At 48.8% G+C, this 21,766-nt stretch overlaps 1 protein-coding gene across 1 annotated transcript; it reads right to left on the bottom strand.

Annotated features, from left to right (window-relative positions):
• Positions 1–20,592: 20,592 nt before the first annotated feature.
• LOC119339574 (GDSL esterase/lipase At4g28780-like) lies at positions 20,593–21,275 on the bottom strand. The gene is made up of 3 exons (XM_037611580.1): positions 21,186–21,275; positions 20,910–20,958; positions 20,593–20,815 (listed from the first exon to the last, which is right to left on the bottom strand). Exons 1-3 carry the CDS (start codon positions 21,273–21,275, stop codon positions 20,598–20,600), a joined length of 357 nt encoding a protein of 118 aa, XP_037467477.1. The 3' UTR covers positions 20,593–20,597.
• Positions 21,276–21,766: the final 491 nt, after the last annotated feature.

Genomic DNA, 21,766 nt, shown 5'->3' with positions numbered 1-21,766 from the left:
CCTGCGGTCTGGATCGAGGACTATCTCCTCCATATCCACATGGCTCGCGGTGATGATCTACACGCCATAAAATACCTCCCACTCAAGCTTAAAGGACCAGCTCGGCATTTGCTCAACAGCTTGCCAGCAGAATCAATTGGTTGTTGGGAAGACCTGGAAGCCGCATTCCTCGATAACTTCCAGGGCACATATGTGCGACCACCAGACGCCGATGACCTTAGCCATATAATTCAGCAGCCAGATGAATCGGCCAGACAATTCTGGACACGGTTCTTAACCAAGAAAAATCAAATCGTTGACTGTCCGGATGCAGAGGCCCTTGCAGCCTTCAAACATAACATCCGCGACGAGTGGCTTGCCCGGCACCTAGGACAGGAAAAGCCGAAATCCATGGCAGCCCTCACATCACTCATGACCCGCTTCTGCGCGGGAGAGGACAGCTGGCTAGCTCGAAGCAACAACTTGGCCAAACACCCTGGTAGTTCGGATACCAAGGACAGTAATGACAGGTCACGTCGCAACAAGAATAAACGCCGCATTAACGGTGACAATACTGAAGATACGACAGTAAATGCCGGATTCAGAGGCTCTAAACCCGGTCAGCGGAAGAAGCCATTCAAAAGAAATACCCAGGACCCGTCCAACTTGGACCAAATACTCGATCTCTTGTGCCAGATACATGGCACCCCCGAAAAACCAGCCAACCACACCAACAGAGATTGTTGGGTGTTCAAGCAGGTAGGCAAGTTAAATGCCGAACTCAATGACAAGGGGCTGCATAGCGATGACGAGGAGGAGCCCTGACCGCCGAACAATAGAGGACAGAAGGGCTTTCCCCCACAAGTGCGGACGGTGAACATGATATACGCAACCCACATACCCAAAAGGGAGCGGAAGCGTGCACTAAGGGACGTATATGTGATGGAGCCAGTCGCCCCAAAGTTCAACCCGTGGTCCTCCTGCCCGATCACTTTTGATCGAAGGGACCACCCTACTAGCATCCGACACGGCGGATTCGCCGCATTGGTTCTTGACCCAATCATTGACGGATTCCACCTCACTAGAGTCCTGATGGACGGCGGCAGCAGCCTGAACCTGCTTTACCAGGATACAGTGCGCAAAATGGGCATAGACCCCTCAAGGATTAAACCCACAAAGACGACCTTTAAAGGCGTCATTCCAGGTGTAGAGGCCAACTGTACAGGCTCCGTTACACTTGAAGTGGTCTTCGGATCCCCGGATAACTTCCGAAGCGAAGAGTTAATCTTTGACATAGTCCCGTTCCGCAGCGGCTATCATGCACTGCTTGGACGAACCGCATTTGCAAAGTTCAATGCGGTGCCGCACTACGCATATCTCAAGCTCAAGATGCCAGGCCCTCGAGGAGTAATTACGGTCAATGGAAGCACCGAACGCTCTCTCCGAACGGAGGAGCATACGGCGGCCCTAGTGGCAAAAGTGCAAAGCAGCCTCTTAAGGCAATTCTCGAGTCCGGCCATTAAACGTCCGGACACCGTCAAGCGCGCCCGAAGTAACCTACAGCAAAACCACCTGGCACGATCCGAGCAAGCGTAGCAATGCGGCCCCAACCCCAGCCCTGGCGAAATCGCGAAGCCAGTACTACGCGTACACTACCTCTGGAGATACCATGGGCATAAGGGGAGGGGCACGACCACGGCACACCCAGAGTGTGGCTCAACCGCACCAGGGGCTCCCGATTGTGTCATTCTTTTTCTTTCTTCTTTTCTCTTACTTTCAGGACTCCGTCTTCCAGAAGCCCTGTCCGGCACTAGAATTGCTGAACTCACGATGCAACAGCCAAGGAAGCAGAAAGCTACGTCGAGTGCCCAGGTGGTCTCTACTACGAGCATTATACCTGTTTCACATACCACCCCGCAGCTTACCCCTGGAGGGGAACATGTTAAATAGTCACATCCTTGCTTACCGCACTATTTGTATCGTTCTACTTTCATTGCAGTATCTTTTTGAACAAACAATACATAGCTTCTGCTTATTATTGCATTCTCTTTTTCCATATATGTTCATCTATGACATGTTGCACCCGTACACTTTGGTACGGTCAATACACCAGGGGCTTAAGTACCCCATAGAATGGTGTGATAAGTCCGAACACTTTCACAAGTGCGGCACCCCAAACTTATAGCATTATATGCATCGGCTCCGAATCATGTCTTGGGTCAATAGTTGGGTTTTCCCGGCTCCCATGTTTTGGTACCTTACGTTCCGTTATATCGGCTAAGGTAGCACTGGGAGAACCACTGCGATTGTGCCCCGGTTGAGCTGGGTTGAGCACCTCAGTGGAGAAAGCTAAAACTGACCGTCATGATAAGGCGAGAGCTGGTCGCTGTTTGAGAGGTTTTTTCGGGTCCCTAAAGACTTATGCCGCTTAGAGCGAGGAACCGGCATTGTCCGGCCAAGGCGTGGATAGCGCCCCGAACTCGGTCTTCCGAATACTAGGGGCTTCGCCGAAATTTCAAATTATAGAATTCTATGGCTAAGTGAGAGTGTTCAAGCACTATAAGTCCGGTTGCCTGGTTCGTTGCATTGAGCGCCTCCCTCGTAGGACCCAAGAATGGGAACAAGAGCGCTCAAGTTTATCCCGAACACCCCAGCACTCGTGGCATGGGGGCTGAAGCCAACGACTTGCCATCTCTCAGATTTGATAAACGGCCGCACAGAAGGTAATATTTTAAATTCACAAGCATTGCTTAGCGCATATGAACAAGTTTTCAGCGTACAGGATAACAAATGCGAGTCTATTCAAAAATTACATCTTTGGAGCATTCACCTGCTATCAGGCGGGCACCCTCCAGGACGCCCTTATAATACATTTCGGGCTTGCGATGCTCCTTGCCCGCTGGTGATCCGTCCTTCACAAGCTTCTCACCGTCCAGCTTGCCCCAGTGCACCTTAGCACGGGCAAGGGCCATATGGGCACCTTCGATGCAGACAGAGCGCTTGATTACTTCGATCCATGGACATGCGTCTACCAGCCGCCGCACTAGCCCGAAGTAGCTCCCAGGCATGGCCTCATTTGGCCACAGCCCAGCTATAAGGCCCTTCATGGCCTGTTCGGCGACCTTGTGGAGCTCGATCAATTGCTTCAGTTGGTCGCTCAAGGGCACCGGATGTTCGGCCTCAGCATACTGAGACCAAAACACCTTCTCCGTCGAGCTCCCCTCTTCGGCTCGGCAGAAAGCGGCGGCATCGGATACACTGCGGGGCAGATCTGCGAAGGCTCCTGGAGAGCTCCGGATTCGGGTAAGTAACAGATAATTGACTTTTACATTCTTGCTTTGCATAAAGAATGCCTTACCCGCCGCTATCTTCTTCATCGCCTCAATTTCCTGGAGGGCTTTTCGGGCTTCGGCCTTAGCGGCTTTGGCACTCTCAAGAGCCGAGGCAAGCTCGGACTCTCGGGTCTTCGAGTCACGCTCCAAACCCTCGTGTTTTTTCACGAGAGCTTGGAGCTCTTGCCGTACCTCCGCGAGCTGCGCCTCCCCCTTCTCTTGCTCGGTGCGCTCCGCGGCCGCTTTGTTTTCGACCGCGATCACCACTTCCTTTAGGGTCGCCACCTCGTTCGTGGCCCCTACAACACCCATGTTATTCCTGTCTTTTTTGCAACCAACTCCTTTCTATAAGGTATTACTTTAATAAGGTATTACTTACCTTCCTTGTCCTCGAGCTGCTTCTTGGCTTGGCCGAGCTCGTTCTCGGACCGCTCGAGGCTCTCCTTTAATACATTGACCTCTGCAGTCAGTGCGGCAGAGGTCAGCAGGGCAGCCTGCATTCCCATATTGACATAATTATGTTAGACTCCTGCGTATATCTTTTTAGATCCTCAGTCCGGCTTTTCTCTCCGAACACCGAACTAAGCATCAGGGGCTACTGTCTATGCGGTAATATTCTTGCATATATTGAAAACTTACCTGAAAGCCTGTTAGAAGGCTGTTGCAAGCTTCAGTCAGCCCGCTCTTGGTGGACTGAACTTTCTGGATCACCGCACTCATAACAGTGCGGTGCGCCTCCTTGATGGAGGCGCTGTTAAGCGCCTCCAGCAAGTTGTCCGGTGCCTCCGGTTGGATGGAGGACACCGGCGTCTTACCCTTCTTACGAAGGGGTCGCTTGCCGGACTTCGGAACCATTGAAGGTTTAGGTATGGAGTCCGGACAAGGGTCGGGCTTAGAGCCCCTGGGGATCTTGCTCCCCTCACGCCTGGAGTCTGGGAGGCTGCCTTGTGGCGCCTCCTGCGCCACCTCCTCTTGACCAGGCCCCCCTTGGGGCCCCACCTCGGCGTCGTCGGTGGTGCGAGGCGAGGAGGCGGCCGGAAGAGAAGTGCTCTCCACTTCGGACGAATTCAGGGACCCGCTTGACGAAGCAGCAAGCTCGCCCTTGTGCGGGCTGCATGATTGCTCGACATTAGAGAACACTATGCAGTAAATAAAAAAACCATGGGGTTCCGGACACTTACGATCTTGCCAGAGGCTTGGCCCTCGAGGTCCACTCCTCCTCGCCGTCGTTGGCGTTGGTGGAGACGTCCGGAGGAAGGGTTCTTCCCTTCTTGGACCCTCCGGCCTCCCAGTCGGGGCGGCCTTCCTTTTCTTCTCTTCCCCCGCTGGGGGAGAGGCTTCTTTTTCCTCCTCCTCAGGAGAGAATTCTGTTTCAGAATCTGACAGCACCTGGTACCGGGAGCTCCTTCGAGTTCCCGTGGCCTCCTTCTTGGCCTTCTTCTCCGACACCACGTGAGGTGCCGGAACCAGCAGCCCCGTCAAGCGGGCGTCCGCTGGGTCTTCTGGCAAAGGATCTGGACAGTTAATCTGTCCGGATGTCTTCAGCCAGTCCTGTCAAAGGTTAGGGAGTTTTAGATCCCGCATAGAGTCAAACTATGAAAAAAGAGTCCCATAAAGGGCAAAATAACTTACCTCGCTGGCTTGACGCTGCGAGCGGAATCCGCGATCTTCGGTAGCAGATGCGGGAGCTTCGGCGCCCTTGGACAGCACCATCCAGGCATCTTCGTACGTAGTGTCGAAGAGCCGGCTCAAGGTCCGGTGCTGTTGCGGATCGAACTCCCACCAATTGAAGGCCCGTTGCTGGCATGGGAGAATCCGGCGGATGAGCATAACCTGGACTACGTTGACAAGCTTGAGGTTCTTGTCCACCAGGTTTCGGACACAGGTTTGGAGTCCGGCCAGCTCTTCCGAATCACCCCATGTCAGGCCCGTCTCTTTCCATGATGTGAGCCGGGTGGGGAAGCCAAATCTGAATTCAGGGGCCGCCGCCCATATGGAGTCGCGCGGCTCGGTGATGTAGAACCATCCCGATTGCCACCCCTTTATGGTCTCCACGCAGGAGCCCTCAAGCCATGTGACGTTGGGCATCCTGCCCGCCATGGCGCCTCCGCACTTCGCTTGTCGGCCGCCCACTATCTTCGGCTTGACGCTAAAGGTCTTCAACCATAAGCCGAAGTGGGGCTGGATGCAGAGGAAGGCCTCGCACACGACGGTAAACGTCGAGATATTGAGGATGAAGTTTGGGGCCAGATCGTGGAAATCCAGGCCGTAGTAGAACATGAGCCCCCGGACAAATGGGTGAAGTGGAAAACCTAGTCCGCGGAGGAAGTGGGTGAGGAACACCACCCTCTCATGGGGCCTGGGGGTGGGGATGAGCTGCCCCTTGGTCGGGAGCCGACACGCGATGTCGCCGGACAAGTATCCGGCCTCCCGCGGTCTTGTGATGTGCCCCTCCATGACGGAGGAGGCCATCCACTTGCCTCCCGCTCCGGACATGCTCGAGAAGGTTGAGGAGAGATGTGCGGACTTGAGCGCTGGAGCTTGAGTGCGCGGAAATGGATAAGCAAAGGAGGAAGAAGGCGTAGGTGAAAAGGTGGATCCTTATCCCCTTATATGGACGGACGCAACTAAGCGCCCCCACCAGCCTGGTAAAACTCTCTTATCTTCCAAGTGCCGTAATCAATGGCGCGGTTGGGTTACCCATGTCTGTATTGATGAGAATCCCGGAATAAGGGGACTGTTGGGTAACGTTGCATAAAATAAAAAAAATTCCTACGTTCACCAAGATCCATCTATGAGTTCATCTAGCAACGAGTGATCGGAGTGCATCTACATACCTTTGTAGATTGCGAGCGAAAGCGCTCAAGAGAACGGGGTTGAGGGAGTCGTACTCGTCGTGATCCAAATCACCGGAGATCCTAGCGCCGAACGGACGGCACCTCCGCGTTCAACACACGTACAGTCAGCGTGACGTCTCCTCCTTGATCCAGCAAGGGGGAAGGAGAGGTTGATGAAGATCCAGCAGCACGGCGGCGTGGTGATGGATGCAGCAGTCACCGCAGCAGGGCTTCGCCGAGCTTCTGCGAGAGGGAGAGGTGTAGCAGGGAAGAGGGAGGCGCCAAGATGCAGGGTGTGGCTGCCCTCCCTCCCCCCTCCTTTATATAGGCCCCCAGGGGGGGCGCCAGCCCTGCAGATGGGCAACTCCCAAGGGGGCGGCGGCCAGGGGGTGGAGTACCCCCCAAGGCAAGTGGTGCGCCCCCCCACCCTAGGGTTTCTAACCCTAGGCGCAGGGGGGGCAAGGGGGAGGCGCACCAGCCCACTAGGGGATGGTTCCCTCCCCACTTCAGCCCACGGGGCCCTCCGGGATAGGTGGCCCCACCCGGTGGACCCCCGGGACCCTTCCGGTGGTCCCGGTACAATACCGGTGACCCCCGAAACTCTCCCGATGGCCGAAACAACACTTCCTATATATAATTCTTTACCTCCGGACCATTCCGGAACTCCTCGTGACGTCCGGGATCTCATCCGGGACTCCGAACAACTTTTGGTTTGCTGCATACTCATATTGATACAACCCTAGCGTCACCGAACCTTAAGTGTGTAGACCCTATGGGTTCGGGAGACATGCAGACATGACCGAGACGGTTCTCCGGTCAATAACCAACAGCGGGATCTGGATACCGATGTTGGCTCCCACATGCTCCTCGATGATCTCATCGGATGAACCACGATGTCGAGGATTCAAGCAACCCCGTATACAATTCCCTTTGTCAATCGGTACGTTACTTGCCCGAGATTCGATCGTCGGTATCCCAATACCTCGTTCAATCTCGTTACCGGCAAGTCACTTTACTCATACCGTAATGCATGATCCCGTGACCAAACACTTGGTCACTTTGAGCTCATTATGATGATGCATTACCAAGTGGGCCCAGAGATACCTCTCCGTCATATGGAGTGACAAATCCCAGTCTCGATCCGTGTCAACCCAACAGACACTTTCGGAGATACCTGTAGTGCACCTTTATAGTCACCCAGTTGCGTTGTGACGTTTGGTACACCCAAAGCACTCCTACGATATCCGGGAGTTACATGATCTCATGGTCTAAGGAAAGGATACTTGACATTGGAAAAGCTCTAGCAAAACGAACTACACGACCTTGTGCTATGCTTAGGATTGGGTCTTGTCCATCACATCATTCTCCTAATGATGTGATCCCGTTATCAATGACATCCAATATCCATAGTCAGGAAACCATGACTATCTATTGATCACCGAGCTAGTCAACTAGAGGCTCACTAGGGACATATTGTGGTCTATGTATTCACACGTGTATCACGATTTCCGGATAATACAATTATAGCATGAATAAAAGACAATTTTCACGAACAAGGAAATATAATAATAATCCTTTTATTATTGCCTCTAGGGCATATTTCCAACAGGGACACGATCTCTGCTTTGACAAGACGTGCCAAGGAAACCGCCTCGCTAAACGCGCTGAGGCGGCACAGTAAAAAATGATTCAAACAAAGACTTGGCCGTGGCGTGATGGCACGCTGCGGAATACGTCAGCAGATTGATTTTGTGTGAATATTATTCTCTCTACGGTGTTATGTGGAAATTATTTTGCAGAGCCGGACACTATCCTTATGTTCAAAATCTTCTATGAAGTATTCGGAGGAGGAACCCGCCTTGCAATGCCGAAGACAATATGCGCGCCGGACTCGTCGTCATTCAAGCCTGGTTCAGGGGCTACTGAGGGAGTCCTGGACTAGGGGGTGTCCGGATAGCCGAACTATCATCTTTGGCCGGACTCCTGGACTATGAAGATACAAGATTGAAGACTTCGTATCGTGTCCGGATGGGACTTTCCTTGGCGTGGAAGGCAAGCTTGGCGATACGGATATGTAGATCTCCTACCATTGTAACCGACTCTGTGTATCCCTAACCCTATCCGGTGCCTATATAAACCGGAGGGTTTTAGTCCGTAGGACGAACAACAATCATACCATAGGCTAGCTTCTAGGGTTTAGCCTCTCTGATCTCGTGGTAGATCTACTCTTGTACTACCCATATCATCAATATTAATCAAGTAGGAGTAGGGTTTTACCTCCATCGAGAGGGCCCGAACCTGGGTAAAAACATCGTGTCCCTTGTCTCCTATTACCATCCGCCTAGACGCGCAGTTCGGGACCCCCTACCCGAGACTGCCGGTTTTGACACCGACGGCCATGAAATCTAAGATGGGATCCATGTATGAGAACAAAGTGTGGACTTTGGTGGACTTGCCCGATGATCGGCAAGCCATAGAAAATAAATGGATCTTCAAGAGGAAGACGGACGCTGATAGTAGTGTTACTATCTACAAAGCTAGACTTGTCGAAAAAAGGTTTTTGACAAAGTTCAAGGTGTTGAATACAATGAGATTTTCTCATTCGTATCGATGCTTAAAAGTTTGTCCGAATCATGTTAGCAATTGCCACATTTTATGAAATTTGGCAAATGGGTGTCAAAACTACATTCCTTCATGGATTCATTAAAGAAGAGTTGTATATGATACAACCAGAAGGTTTTGTCAATCCTAAAGGTGCTACCAAAATGTGCAAACTCCAGCGATCTATCTATGGACTGGTGCAAGCATCTCAGAGTTGGAATATACGCTTTGATAAGTTGATCAAAGTATATAGTTTTATACAGACTTGCGGTGAAGCCTGTATTTACAATAAAGTGAGTGGGAGCACTACCGCCTTTCTGATAAATATATGTGAGTTGATCAGAGATGATGTAGAATTTTTTTGGAAAGCATAAAGGAGTATTTGAAAGGAGTTCTTTAAAAAAAAGACCTCATTAAAGCTACATACATATTGAGCATCAAAATCTATTGAGATAGATCAAGACACTTGATTAGTTTTTCAATAAGTACATACCTTATCAAGATTTTGAAGTAGTTCAAAATGGAACAGTCAAAGAAAGAGTTCTTGCCTGTGTTGCAAAGGTGTGAAACTGAGTAAGACTCAAATCCCGACCACGGCAGAGAATAGAAAAGAGAATGAAAGTCATTCCCCATGCCTCAGTCATAGGTTCTATAAAGTATGTTATGCAATGTACCAGACCTATTGTATACCTTGCTCTGAATTTGGCAAAGGAGTACAATAGTGATCTAGGAGTAGATCACTGGACATTGGTCAAGAATATCCTTAGTGAGGACTAAGGAAACATTTCTCGATTATGGAGGTGATAAAAGAGCCCGTCGTAAAGAGTTACATCGGTGCAAGCTTATACACCGATCCAGATGACTCTAAGTCTCAATCTGGATACATATTGAAAGTGGGAGCAATTAGCTAGAGTAGCTCCGTGCAGAACATTGTAGACATAGAATATTTGCAAAATACATACGGCTCTAAATATGACAGAACCGTTGACTAAGCCTCTCTCATGAGCAAAACATGATCACACCTTAGTACTCTTTTGGGTGTTAATCACATAGCGATGTGAACTAGATTATTGACTCTAGTAAACCTTTTGGGTGGTGGTCACATGACGATGTGAACTATGGGTGTTAATCATATACATATATGAACATTGGTGTTAAATCACATGGCGATGTGAACTAGATTATTGACTCTAGTGCAAGTGGGAGACTGAAGGAAATATGCCCTAGAGGCAATAATAAAGTTATTATTTATTTCCTTATATCATGATAAATGTTTATTATTCATGCTAGAATTGTATTAACCAGAAACATAATACATGTGTGAAAACATAGACAAACATAGTGTCACTAGTATGCCTCTACTTGACTAGCTCGTTGAATCAAAGATGGTTAAGTTTCCTAGCCATAGACATGAGTTGTCCTTTGATTAACGGGATCACATCATTAGGAGAATGATGTGATTGACTTGACCCATTCCGTTAGCTTAGCACTTGATCGTTTAGTATGTTGCTATTGCTTTCTTCATGACTTATACATGCTCCTATGACTATGAGATTATGCAACTCCCGTTTACCGGAGGAACACTTTGTGTGCTACCAAACGTCACAACATAACTGGGTGATTATAAAGGTGCTCTACAGGTGTCTCCGAAGGTACATGTTGGGTTGGCGTATTTCGAGATTAGGTTCTGTCACTCCGATTGTCGGAGAGGTATCTCTGGTCCCTCTCGGTAATACACATCACTTAAGCCTTGCAAGAATTGTAACTAATGAGTTAGTTACGGGATGATGTATTACGGAACGAGTAAATAGACTTGTCGGTAATGAGATTGAACTAGGTATTGGATACCGACGATCGAATCTCGGGCAAGTAACATACCGATGACAAAGGGAACAACGTATGTTTTTATGCGGTTTGACCGATAAAGATCTTCGTAGAATATGTAGGAGCCAATATGAACATCCAGGTTCCACTATTGGTTATTGACCGTAAACAGTTCTAGGTCATGTCTACATAGTTCTCGAACCCATAGGGTCCTCACGCTTAACGTTACGATGACAGTTTTATTATGAGTTTGTAAGTTTTGATGTACCAGATGTGATCACGGACATGACGAGGAGTCTCGAAATGGTTGAGACATAAAGATCGATATATTGGACGACTATATTCGGACACCGGAAGTGTTCCGGATGATTTCGGAGAAAACCGGAGTGCCGGAGGGTTACCGGAACTCCCCCCGGGAGGAGTATTGGGCCTTATGGGCTTTAGTGGAGAGAGAGAGGGGCAGCCAGGATGGGCCGCGTGCCCCCTCCCCCTCTGGTCTGAATTGGACTAGGAGAGGGGGGCGGCGCCCCCCTCTTTCCCTCTCCCTCTCCCCCTTCCTTTCCCCTCCTAGTAGGAGTAGGAAAGAGGGAGTCCTCCTCCTACTAGGAGGAGGACTCCTCCTCCTTGGCGCGCCCACAAGGGCCGGCCGGCCTCCCCCCTTGCTCCTTTATATACGGGGGCAGGGGGGCACCCTAGGACACACAAGTTGATCTTCGTGATCGTTCCTTAGCCGTGTGCGGTGCCCCCCTCCACCATATTCCACCTCGGTCATATCGTCGCGGAGTTTAGGCGAAGCCCTGCGTCGGTAGAACATCATCATCGTCACCACGCCGTCGTGCTGACGGGACTCATCCCCGACACCCTGCTGGATCGGAGTCCGGGGATCGTCATCGAGCTGAACGTGTGCAGAACATGGAGGTGCCGTACGTTCGGTGCTTGGATCGGTCGGATCGTGAAGACATACGACTACATCAACCGCGTTGTCATAACGCTTCTGCTTTCGGTCTACGAGGGTACGTGGACACACTCTCCCCTCTTGTTGCTATGTATCACCATGATCTTGCGTGTGCATAGGAAAATTTTGAAATTACTACGTTCCCCAACAAATACTTATCCTTGTGAGAGGCCTAGTCCATCCGCACCTTTTATTTTTCTTTTGTTTATACTCTAAAATATTCTAAATATATATATTACACAAAACACTCTTCAAAAAATATTTGAAAGATCTTGAACAAATATTTTGAACATGTTGGGCAAGTATTTGAAAAATGTTGAACAAGTATTTTGAAAAATGTTGATCATGTATATAAAACTGTTGAACAAATATTTGAAAAATATTGAACAAGTATTTGAGAAAGAAAAAAGTCCATTTTACTACCCTGAATAAAGTGGGTGGTTCACTTTACCTCCTGATCTTATTTCGGCTTCTTCCACCCCCTAAACAAACCAAAACCGGACACACACAAAAACCCTGGCCGGTTTGTCTTCACCCGCGGCTGATGTGGCAGTGGTCAACGGTGGTTTTGACTCGGTGGGGCCCTCTTGTCAAGTCGGGCTGGATAGAGATGCGGCGCAGGTTCGATTCGAACCAAAAAAATCCCCATTCCTCTCCCCTCTCTGTGGCCGTCGCTGGCCCTATCGAGGCAGTGGTGATCTGAGGCGAGCAAGGCTGGTCGGAGTGCTGTTGGCGGCTACGGCAGCGGTGCATCCGGCGAATCTTTCCCGAGGTGTTGCTTCTCCCACGCCCGCTGTCCTGCCCCCTTCCTCAAACCCTAGTTCGATGCCTTCGTCGACGGGGTTGCGACCGATGCTGTAGGGAGGGGTCAGACTGGTTCCGCGGCGGCGCAGACGAACTGAGGTGAGTCCCATCCCATTCCCGCTCTACTTGCTGCAGTTGCTATAGTTGTTATCTGCTCTAGTTGCTGTAGAAAGTAGAAAAAGCTCATGTCTTTAGGTTCTAATTGTTCATTGCTTGCTGTAGGTTAAGCAATGGTTGAGCTAGATTGGTTAGGCATTCATTTCTTTTACAATGGCCAATTTGAGAAGTCAAGGAAGTGTGTGTCATATGTTGGTGGTCATTACACTTGTAGACAACCATATATGCCCACAGAGGAGAGACAACATGTTGGTAACTGCTCCTAGAATTGCACATAAGTATGAGAGAATCATGAAGGCCAATCCAGGCTGGAAAGTGAAATCTATTAAGGCCACTATCAGGTTGGAGTTGTTTGTAGATGTGCATGTTTCCAAGATAAAGAAAGCAAAATAAATAGTCAGAAACAGAGTTAGAGAAGCAATGCATGAAGAATATGCAAGGGTGTTTAATTACCAGCTAGAAATAATGAGGAGCAATCCAGGCATCACTGTTGCAGTAGTGCTTAATCCTAAAGAAACTATCCCTGTTTTTCAAAGGTTGTATGTGTGCTTTCAGGCCTGCAAGAGAGGTTTCATAGAAGGGTGCAGGAAAGTTGTGGGATTGGATGGTTGCTTCTTTAAGGGGGCTCAAAGTGGAGAACTATTGTGTGCTCTTGGAAGAGATGCCAATGGGCAAATGTATCCCATTGCTTTGGCTGCTGTTGAAGTAGAAAATAAGGACTCCTGGTTCTGGTTTATGGCATTGATAAATAAAGACTTGGAGATTGCAAATCAAGGTGAAGGATGGGTGTTCATATCAGATCAGCAGAAAGGTCTTATCAATGCTATCTCCAAGGTTGTACCAAATGCTGAACATAGAAATTGTGCTAGGCATATTTATGCTAACTGGAAGAAAAAGCATAGGGATCAATCATACCAGAAGAGGTTTTTGGCTTGTGCAAAATCCTCAAACAGAGTACAATTCAATTTAAACAGACAAAGCTTGCTCAGCTCACACCAGATGGAGCAAGAGATATGATGCAGTCAGAGCCAGAGCATTAGTGTAGATCATGGTTCATAGAAGGATCATGTTGTGATTCAGTAGATAACAATATGTGTGAAAGCTTTAACAACTGGATAGTAGAATACAAAGGACTTCCTATTATCAACATGTTTGAAGCAATTAGAGCAAAGGTGACAGTAAGGATTCAAGTGAATAGAGCTATGCCTGTTAAATGGAATGGGACAATTTGTCCAGAAATCCTCAAAAAGGTGGACAAGTTGATACAACTAAATGAGAAGTGTGAGACAATATGAAATGGGAAAGATGGATATGAGGTGAAGTTAGGACAGCATGCATGCAAAGTTGACAAGCAAGCAAGGACATGTTCTTGTAGATATTGGCAATTGTCAGGAATTATATGTGTTCATGCTCTTGCAGCTTCACAATGTGGTCCTGATGACATTGAATCACTTATTGCACCTTTCTACAGCATTGAGGCCTACAAGAGGACCTATGAACACTATATGATGCCAACGGAGGGCATGCCTAGCTGGCCAATCGTTGACAGACCAAGGCCTTTAGTTCCTGACTATGTGCAAATGCCTGGGAGGCCTAGGATAGAGAGAAGGAGGGGAAGTGATGAGCCTCCTAAACATGCACACAAATTATCTAAAATTAGGACAAAGATCAAGTGTAGTCTATGTGGGAAACCTGGGCATAACATGAGGAAATGCAATACAAACCCCAACAAAGGAAAGTACAAGAATAAGAGGAAAAAGGAAACAAAAGTGTGTAAATGATTTCTCTACTTTATTCTTGAAGATTTCTTCTTCAAATTTCAAGTTTCTTTTCAGCTATGTGAAACAACTAACAATTGCTATTTGTTTTGTAGAAAAATCCTCCAAGGACATCTAAAAGAGTGGCAAAAGAAAAAGAAACTGCTATAGGGGGAGGGCCCAATCTTCACAGCAAGCAACACAAACACAAACCTCATAGCAAGCTTCACAATACCATGCTACACAACAGCCTACAAGGGGAAGGCCTCCAAAACAAGCCAGCCAAACACCTGGAGCTCAGACAGCATAGTGTGACATTAGGCCCGTAAGCCTGCATTTGAGAGGAGCTCGAGAGGGCAGCCGCAGTAGGGCTTATAAACCACTCCGAGCCCCTCTCAACTAGCGAGGTGGGACTAAACTTTTGGCCGCGTGCAGCGCAAGGCCTTTGGTCCCGGTTGGTGGCACCAACCAGGATTAAAGGGGGGAATTGGTCCCGTTTCGTGGCACCAACCGGTACCAATGCCCACCTTTAGTCCCGGTTGATTCCACCAACTGGGACCAAAGGTCTCTGTTTCCCGGCCTTTGGGCTGCCTAAAACTGACCTTTGGTCCCGGTTGGTGGCACCAACCGTGACTAAAGGGGGGCATTGGTCCCGGTTGGTGCCACGAACCGGGACCAATACTCTGTGTATATAAGCAGGACTTAGGAATTTTTCAGTTTCATCGACCATTTGCCCCCCACGACGCCGAGATCATCGACGCCGCCAGGCTGCCCATGCTCGCCATCATCGCCCGCTTTTCGTCGTCGTCGCCCCGCGCACTTGCCCCGAAGGGTCGCCGCCCGCTCCTCGTCACCGTCGCCCCGCCCCCACACGCCGCCCCGCCTCGAGCTCCCCTGCTCTGACGCGCGCGCCGCCTCGGCGCCCCGAGCCCCTGCCCCGTCCCGCCCCCGCGCGCCGGCGCCCTCGCCGCCCCCGCCGTCACCATCGTCATCGCTAGCCGCCCCCGCTGTGAGCCGCCGCGCCGACCCGGTTCTGTTTTTCCCTATATATATATATATATATATATATATATATATATATATATATATATATATATATAATGTATATGTGTATGTATGTGGCTATGTGTATGTAGATGTTCAAAATGCATAAAAAAATTGTTCAGAGCATGTTTTTGTTCATATATGTATATTTTTGTTCATATGTGTATTAATGTTTTTTCCATATATGTAATTTTTCTGGTTGTAAAAGAGTTAGGAAATTTTAGAATATGCTAAATATATATGTGAAAAATGTTTTTTTGTTCATAGAAAGTTTTTTGTTCATATATAGAAAGTTTTTATATATGACTATGGATATATATTCGATATATATGAGAAATGATGATCCATGGAAAAGTTTTATATATGCAAAAGTTACATTTTTAGAAAAGTCAACCTACCCCTCCCGCCGATATACCCCGTGTCCCGATAAGTTCCATGAAAAAGTTTTATATATAGAAAATTTCGATATATCCCCATGTCCCGATAACTTCAACGCGAGGTGTGTGTGTGTGGGGGGGGGTTCGGCCTACCCCCCTCCCTGATAACATTATTTTCCCATGTATGTATGTCGTCGTTGTCGATATAACCCCCTCCCGGATAACTTCGACCGTGATAACTTATACCACGGGAGCACCCCCCGGCCCTATCGCTCGACCAAAACTCTCGAGGACACCCAAACCCTAGAAAAAAAACGATGTCGGTCTCCTACCCTCCCGCCGCGCCCCTATCCTTGAAGCGTTGCCGAGGCCACCCCAAACCCGGAATAAGCTCGGTCTACGTTTGCCACTAATATATCCACCTGCTGTCATGTTTGTGTAATAATTGCCATGTTGTAATATTTGCCTAAACAATGGAGAACATACGAGACGAGGAAGCAGAAGAGGTGTTGGGGGACATAATCTTAGCCGGAGGTGATATCTTGTCGTATCTTAACGACAATGATGGTTTGGAAGAACAGGGTGAAGAAGCAGGCTATGGTGATCGAAGAATGGAGGAGGAAAGACATGATTATGATGGCTCCGGTGACCCAATGACGTTGCAAGAAGGAGACCGTGATGACGGCTCCGGTGACAGAACCGAGTCCGGCCAGGTATATATATTAGTTAAGCCTGTGCTGACTAGCTAATTGATGCATTCATTATTTTGGTATATGTACACATATTAATTAACTCTCGTCTTTCTTCTTTTTTCTAGCCCTCCGGATCGAGCACAACTTCGGTAAAGAGACGAGGCCCCAAGAGAAAATTGCGCTCGGATGAAAGGTTTGAGATCACAGCAATCGCGCGCGACGGCGAACCGATTGAACCCATCCGGACAAAGGATGCATTTGCTGCTCAGTGCGGGGTTCTTGTTAGGGACAAGATCCCGATCAGCATCCACCAATGGTATAAGCCTAAGAACAAAGACCCTGAGGTGTCTTATGTCAATGAGATGCAGAAAGATGATCTTTGGACTGAGCTGAAGGAAAATTTTACCCTACCGCCAGAGGAGGATCCGGAGAAGCCAGTTAAAGAGCAATTAATCAAGTCTCATGCTCTTAAGAAGATGACAGGCCTATTCAGGAGGTGGAAGAATGAGCTGAAAAAGTTTGTCAACAAAGAAGAGACATCAGAATTCATTGGCAAATATGAGAAGATCGGAGATCACTGGCCCGCATTTGTGGCCCACAAGACATCGGAAAAGAGTAAGAAGATGTCGGCGACAAACAAGCAAAATGCTGCGGAGAAGAAGCTTCACCATCGCACGGGGTCAGGTGGCTACCTCAAAGCCCGGCCTAAGTGGGCCAAGGCTGAGAATGATCTGCTTCATAAAGGGATCGAACTAGAGACAATGAACTGGCCAGACCGTTGCCGGACTTGGTTCTTCAGGGCTGGCGGAACCTTGGACCCTGTATCAGGGAAGTGCCGTTGGACGGACGAGCAAATGAAAATACCAGTCAAGAGGCTTCAGCACTATATCGATGCAGCGCAGCAAGGGACGTTCGTTCCAGACAGAAAGAACGACGAGCTCACAATGGCCCTCGGGAATCCTGAGCACCTTGAATGGACACGAGGCACGCCAGGCTCCGTTCCGTGGAAGGCTGGGTTTCCGGACGCAGGCGGTTACAAATGCCAGGAGAGGAGGAAGAAAGTGCAGCATACCGAACTGCAGGCGCTGCACACAAGGGTACAAGCGATAGAGGAACGAGAAGCAAATGCAGCAAACAAACTGCCGAAGCTTCCCCCGAAGCTACCCCGTCATCTCAGTGGAGAAGCAGCGTGGCTTCCACCGAGCTGCTTCAGCCGGAGCATGTCTTGACGGCTCCTGCTAGCTACCCCGTGGATGCTATCACGGAGTCTCAAAATTGCCACCTTATGACGCAATGACAGAACTTAAAAGTCAAAGCGGCTGTCGACTCTGTTCGACCTTCTGAACCCGGAGCAACTTTTCACTGTCGTCCGATTCTAGAAGGATATGCTAGGGTGACGGTGGATGAAATAACGCAGGGATTTGAGGACCTCCAGCTTGACCACCCTACCGGTGAAGGGGAGACTCGGCTGGGTTCTGCTCTGAAGACTCCATGCCTATGGCGGAAGGATTTCATCAACCTTCCGAACTGGATGCCTCCGCCTCCTCCTCCTCCTCCGGCGAGTCAGGGCACTCCGCCTCCTCCTCCGGTGAGTGACGATCAGGGCACTCAGCCTCCTTCTCCAGCGTGTGGCGGCACTCCGCCTGCGCCGGCGCGCCCGAGCAGCAAGCAGCCTCCTCCTCCCCGTCGCCGCCCTGGCTGCTCCGGCGCGTCGTAGTCCTTCTCCTCCGCCTCGTAAGCAAGCACGAAAGAAGACAGCCGCAGCCGCTCCGTCTGCTCCGGCGTCTAGCAGTACAGCCAGAGGCAGGAGGCAATATACAGATACGGTCCACCTCTCAAGCCTCTAGAGAAGTTACCGTACGAGAGGACCGAGGAGGAAAACGCGAAGATCGTGCGGACCGAAGTGGAGGACTTCTTTGAAGGGTTGAAAGCAAAGTGACATCCACCTCCGGAGGAGAAGGTAGATCCGGTGAAAGCAAAGCGCACTATCGATGCCCTGAGGAAACCACCAAAGTCTCCGCCGAAAACCAACTATGAGCGCATTACTGAAAAGGCATATCTCGAAGCGGAGCAGTCGGGAAGTACTGTCAGACATCAAAGGTCAAAAGAACGAACAGCTGCGAAAAAAATTGCCCAGCTCGGTGAAGAAGCAAAGCAATCGTGCCCCCCGCTCAATGTGTCTAGCGACATCGTCGCTAATGCTCCGGGGACGGTGCCCGGTTATAGCAATCTTAGAGATTATCCGCCTGACGATGTACATTTTGATTTCATGGAGGTGGACGAACACAGATACGAGTACGGGAAGCCTCTCGTCAAAGATGAAAAATCTCTAACAACGATGATGCGAAGATTCCATAATTGGTACATGAAAACCTGCAGAGAGTCTGGGGGGACGAATACTTTGTATCTAAGAATTAAAAAGGAGCACGACCTCGTTGGAACTGATCTGTTGCCTGTTCCATTTGAGGAGTTCTTCAAGTTCTTCAATCAAAAGGCCCTCGATAAATTAACGGTCTTTTGCTACTGTCTGTAAGTACTATTTCTGTCATTAAGTCTCTATATATAGCTCAGCTCTTTCATTGCATGTATTTATAATTAATTATCCTTACTATATTATGCAGATCGAAGATCGTCGAGTGCAGAAAACAAGAAATGTATGATATTGGGTTCATTAACACAAATATCATAGATGAATTTCGGGTTACAAAGAACGCCGAAGAGGCCGAGGCCAACTTGCTACAATCGTTGATCAAAAATCAAAACAAAGATTTAATACTCTTTCCTTACAACTTCGAGTGAGTGTTACTGTCGTGTGCATATTCGGTTTCCCTTATTACTCGAGCGAGGTTATAGTAATGTAATTGATGAGTTATGCATGCGTATGCAGCTTCCACTATGTTCTTCTGGAGATTAAGCTTGAGCGGGGACTAGTAACCGTCTTAGACTCGAGACAAAAAGATTCCGAAACCTATGCGGACATGACTAAAATGCTCAACAAGTAAGTTCAATTGATCATTATCACACCATATCGGCAACTTTTTGTACATTTTCTGATATCTAAAGTAATAATAATTATTTTCTTTGTCTTGCAGGGTTTGGAAACAGTTCACCGCAGAAGCTCCGGGACTGCCGAAGGAGCTGCGATATACATACCCGAAAGTAAGTACTACTAGCTAGCTAGTTGCGCGCATCTCCCGTTGATTCTATAGCTATACTTTCATCAATGCCATTTATAATGCTTCATTATCAGTTTGATTGACCTCTGTTTCTCTAAAGTGCTTGTGGCAGGAACAAGGAAATAATTATTGTGGATACTACGTGTGCGAGTTCATCTACAACGCGACTTTGGAAAATAAGCGGCGCTACTCTAAATGACAATATGAAGTGCGTAAGCAATAATATTCACAATTTCATTTTATTACACCATCATTTCTGTTGAGTTTCATTCATATATATGTATTAACTCCCTTCTTCAAATTAGACGTGGCAGATGCGGAATGAACTCCTACCACAAGATCGCATGAAAACAATTCAAGAGGAATTGGCGGGATTATTTCTTGACCACGTCATCAATAAAGCCGGAGAATACCATGTGGAAGGTGATTTCAAATGCTAGGGGATTGTAAGAGATCTTACATATTTTATATGTATGTAGCCAGTAGCGTCGGATAGATAATACGAAAACTTGTTGTTCGACCAATCTCTCGGAGAAGGAGAGGTCGATCGATCACTTCTCTCGGTATGCACGACGAACTTCTGTACTTAATGGTTTCCTTCATTTTCTTACTAGCTAGCGTGTCGAGGGCCTTTCTATGTATAGCACGTAGCGTCGACCAAGCACGGACATGAAAGAGGACACTTCTCTCTATTAATTAGCTAGCTAACACAATATATGAAACACCTAAATTAACCCCCCAAAACCCCCAACCCCCTTTAAAAAAACCCCAACCCCTGAAATGCTGACGCGTGGATGCCTTTGGTCCCTCCTACCTGGGCTCGGCACATCGGCCATGTGGAGGCCCATCTGTCCCGGTTCGTATTAGAACCGGGACTAAAGGTCTAGGGCATCAATAACGACCCTTTAGTCCCGGTTCAAGAACCGGGACAAAAGGCCCTAACCAACCGGGATGAACGGGGTTTTTCTACTAGTGTTAGAATCCACACCCACCTAATAATACACAAATGAAACCAGAGACGAACACCACTGTGCATGCATATCCTACACACAAACATCACCGTCACAGACACGACCGCGCACGCGGCCCGTGCGTGCTCTATCTAGCACTGGTCCTCCGCTAGCTGCCTGAAATTTATGGGCGCTGCCAAGTGCGGCGAGCCGTTGTAGATGGCCGCGGCGGCGAGCTTGGACGTGGCGTGCAGCAGGTCCCAGAAGAGGTACTTGTGCCGGCTGTCGCACAGCGTGGCGTTGGGCGTGCAACCCGACTTGCCGTCGAACTTGCCGGAGCCGCAGCACGCCGTGGTCACCTCCTTGAGTCCTGCAAAAACCAAACTTGCCATCAGCCTGTGAAGTCTGAACTCTCGGCCTGACCAACGCATTAGTAACGACCAGTTCTCGTATGGTAAATCAACTTGGGGGTGCTTCAGGATGCACGACGGCGTGAGAGCTCCCGATGGAGTACTTGTTGATTTACCATACGAGCCTGCCATACAGTACACGTCCATTCCGGTGAGATCTTACTGCAATCAGTACTGTAGTGACAAGAGGCTGGTAAACAAATGTATCTTCACATGATTTTTGTACTGCGAAACGAGGTTGGCGGTGAACATCTGCTTCTTCGGCGGCCGTCGGCGTGCTGTTGGCCGAGAAGAAGGCCAAGATGTCCGGTGCTGATGAGGAACAAGGACCTCACAGCATGGTGTCGGCCGCCTCTCTCTGCCGATGCGCGCACAGATGTTGCATCGCAGAGTGGCAAACTGCTCGACCTGCTTGCCCATCGCGACGAATTGTGAGGTGTAGTGCGGGTTTATTTGTGCTAAGGCCGGGGGTAATTGCAAAAAGTGCGGCGCTGACCGGATGGAGTGGGCTGTGCTGACTTGGCTCCACTTGTCGTCGTCTGATTGGCTTGGACCAAATTTGCACATTGGATGCAAGTTGTAGGATGAAATGGTTTGCTTTCTCAAGTTTTGGACTAGATCATCACATCCAGAACTCAAATGGTGCTATTACCTCTATTTATTTTTATGCAAAATGCTCATACCGCAGCATAGTGTACAGTTACGATTTATTTGTCCCTGTTTAGATTTGAAACCTCACAAAAGGTAAAAAGGAAATGAGCAGTGAGAGCTCGCAAAAGTCTCAAGGCTTGATGTGTGACAATGTTGGCGTCGGCATTGGCAAGGACTTGGCCCAGGTCAAGGCTACTCTCACGCTCCCTGCCTTTTTACTATGTGTACATGAATTCCATCGATGCAGCAGCTGCTTCTAA

The sequence above is a fragment of the Triticum dicoccoides genome, chromosome 7B, assembly GCF_002162155.2.
Source record: "Triticum dicoccoides isolate Atlit2015 ecotype Zavitan chromosome 7B, WEW_v2.0, whole genome shotgun sequence".
NCBI classification, from domain to species: domain Eukaryota; kingdom Viridiplantae; phylum Streptophyta; class Magnoliopsida; order Poales; family Poaceae; genus Triticum; species Triticum dicoccoides.
Note: the sequence above shows the minus strand (reverse complement) of the source record. Positions and strands in the feature narration are given on the sequence as shown.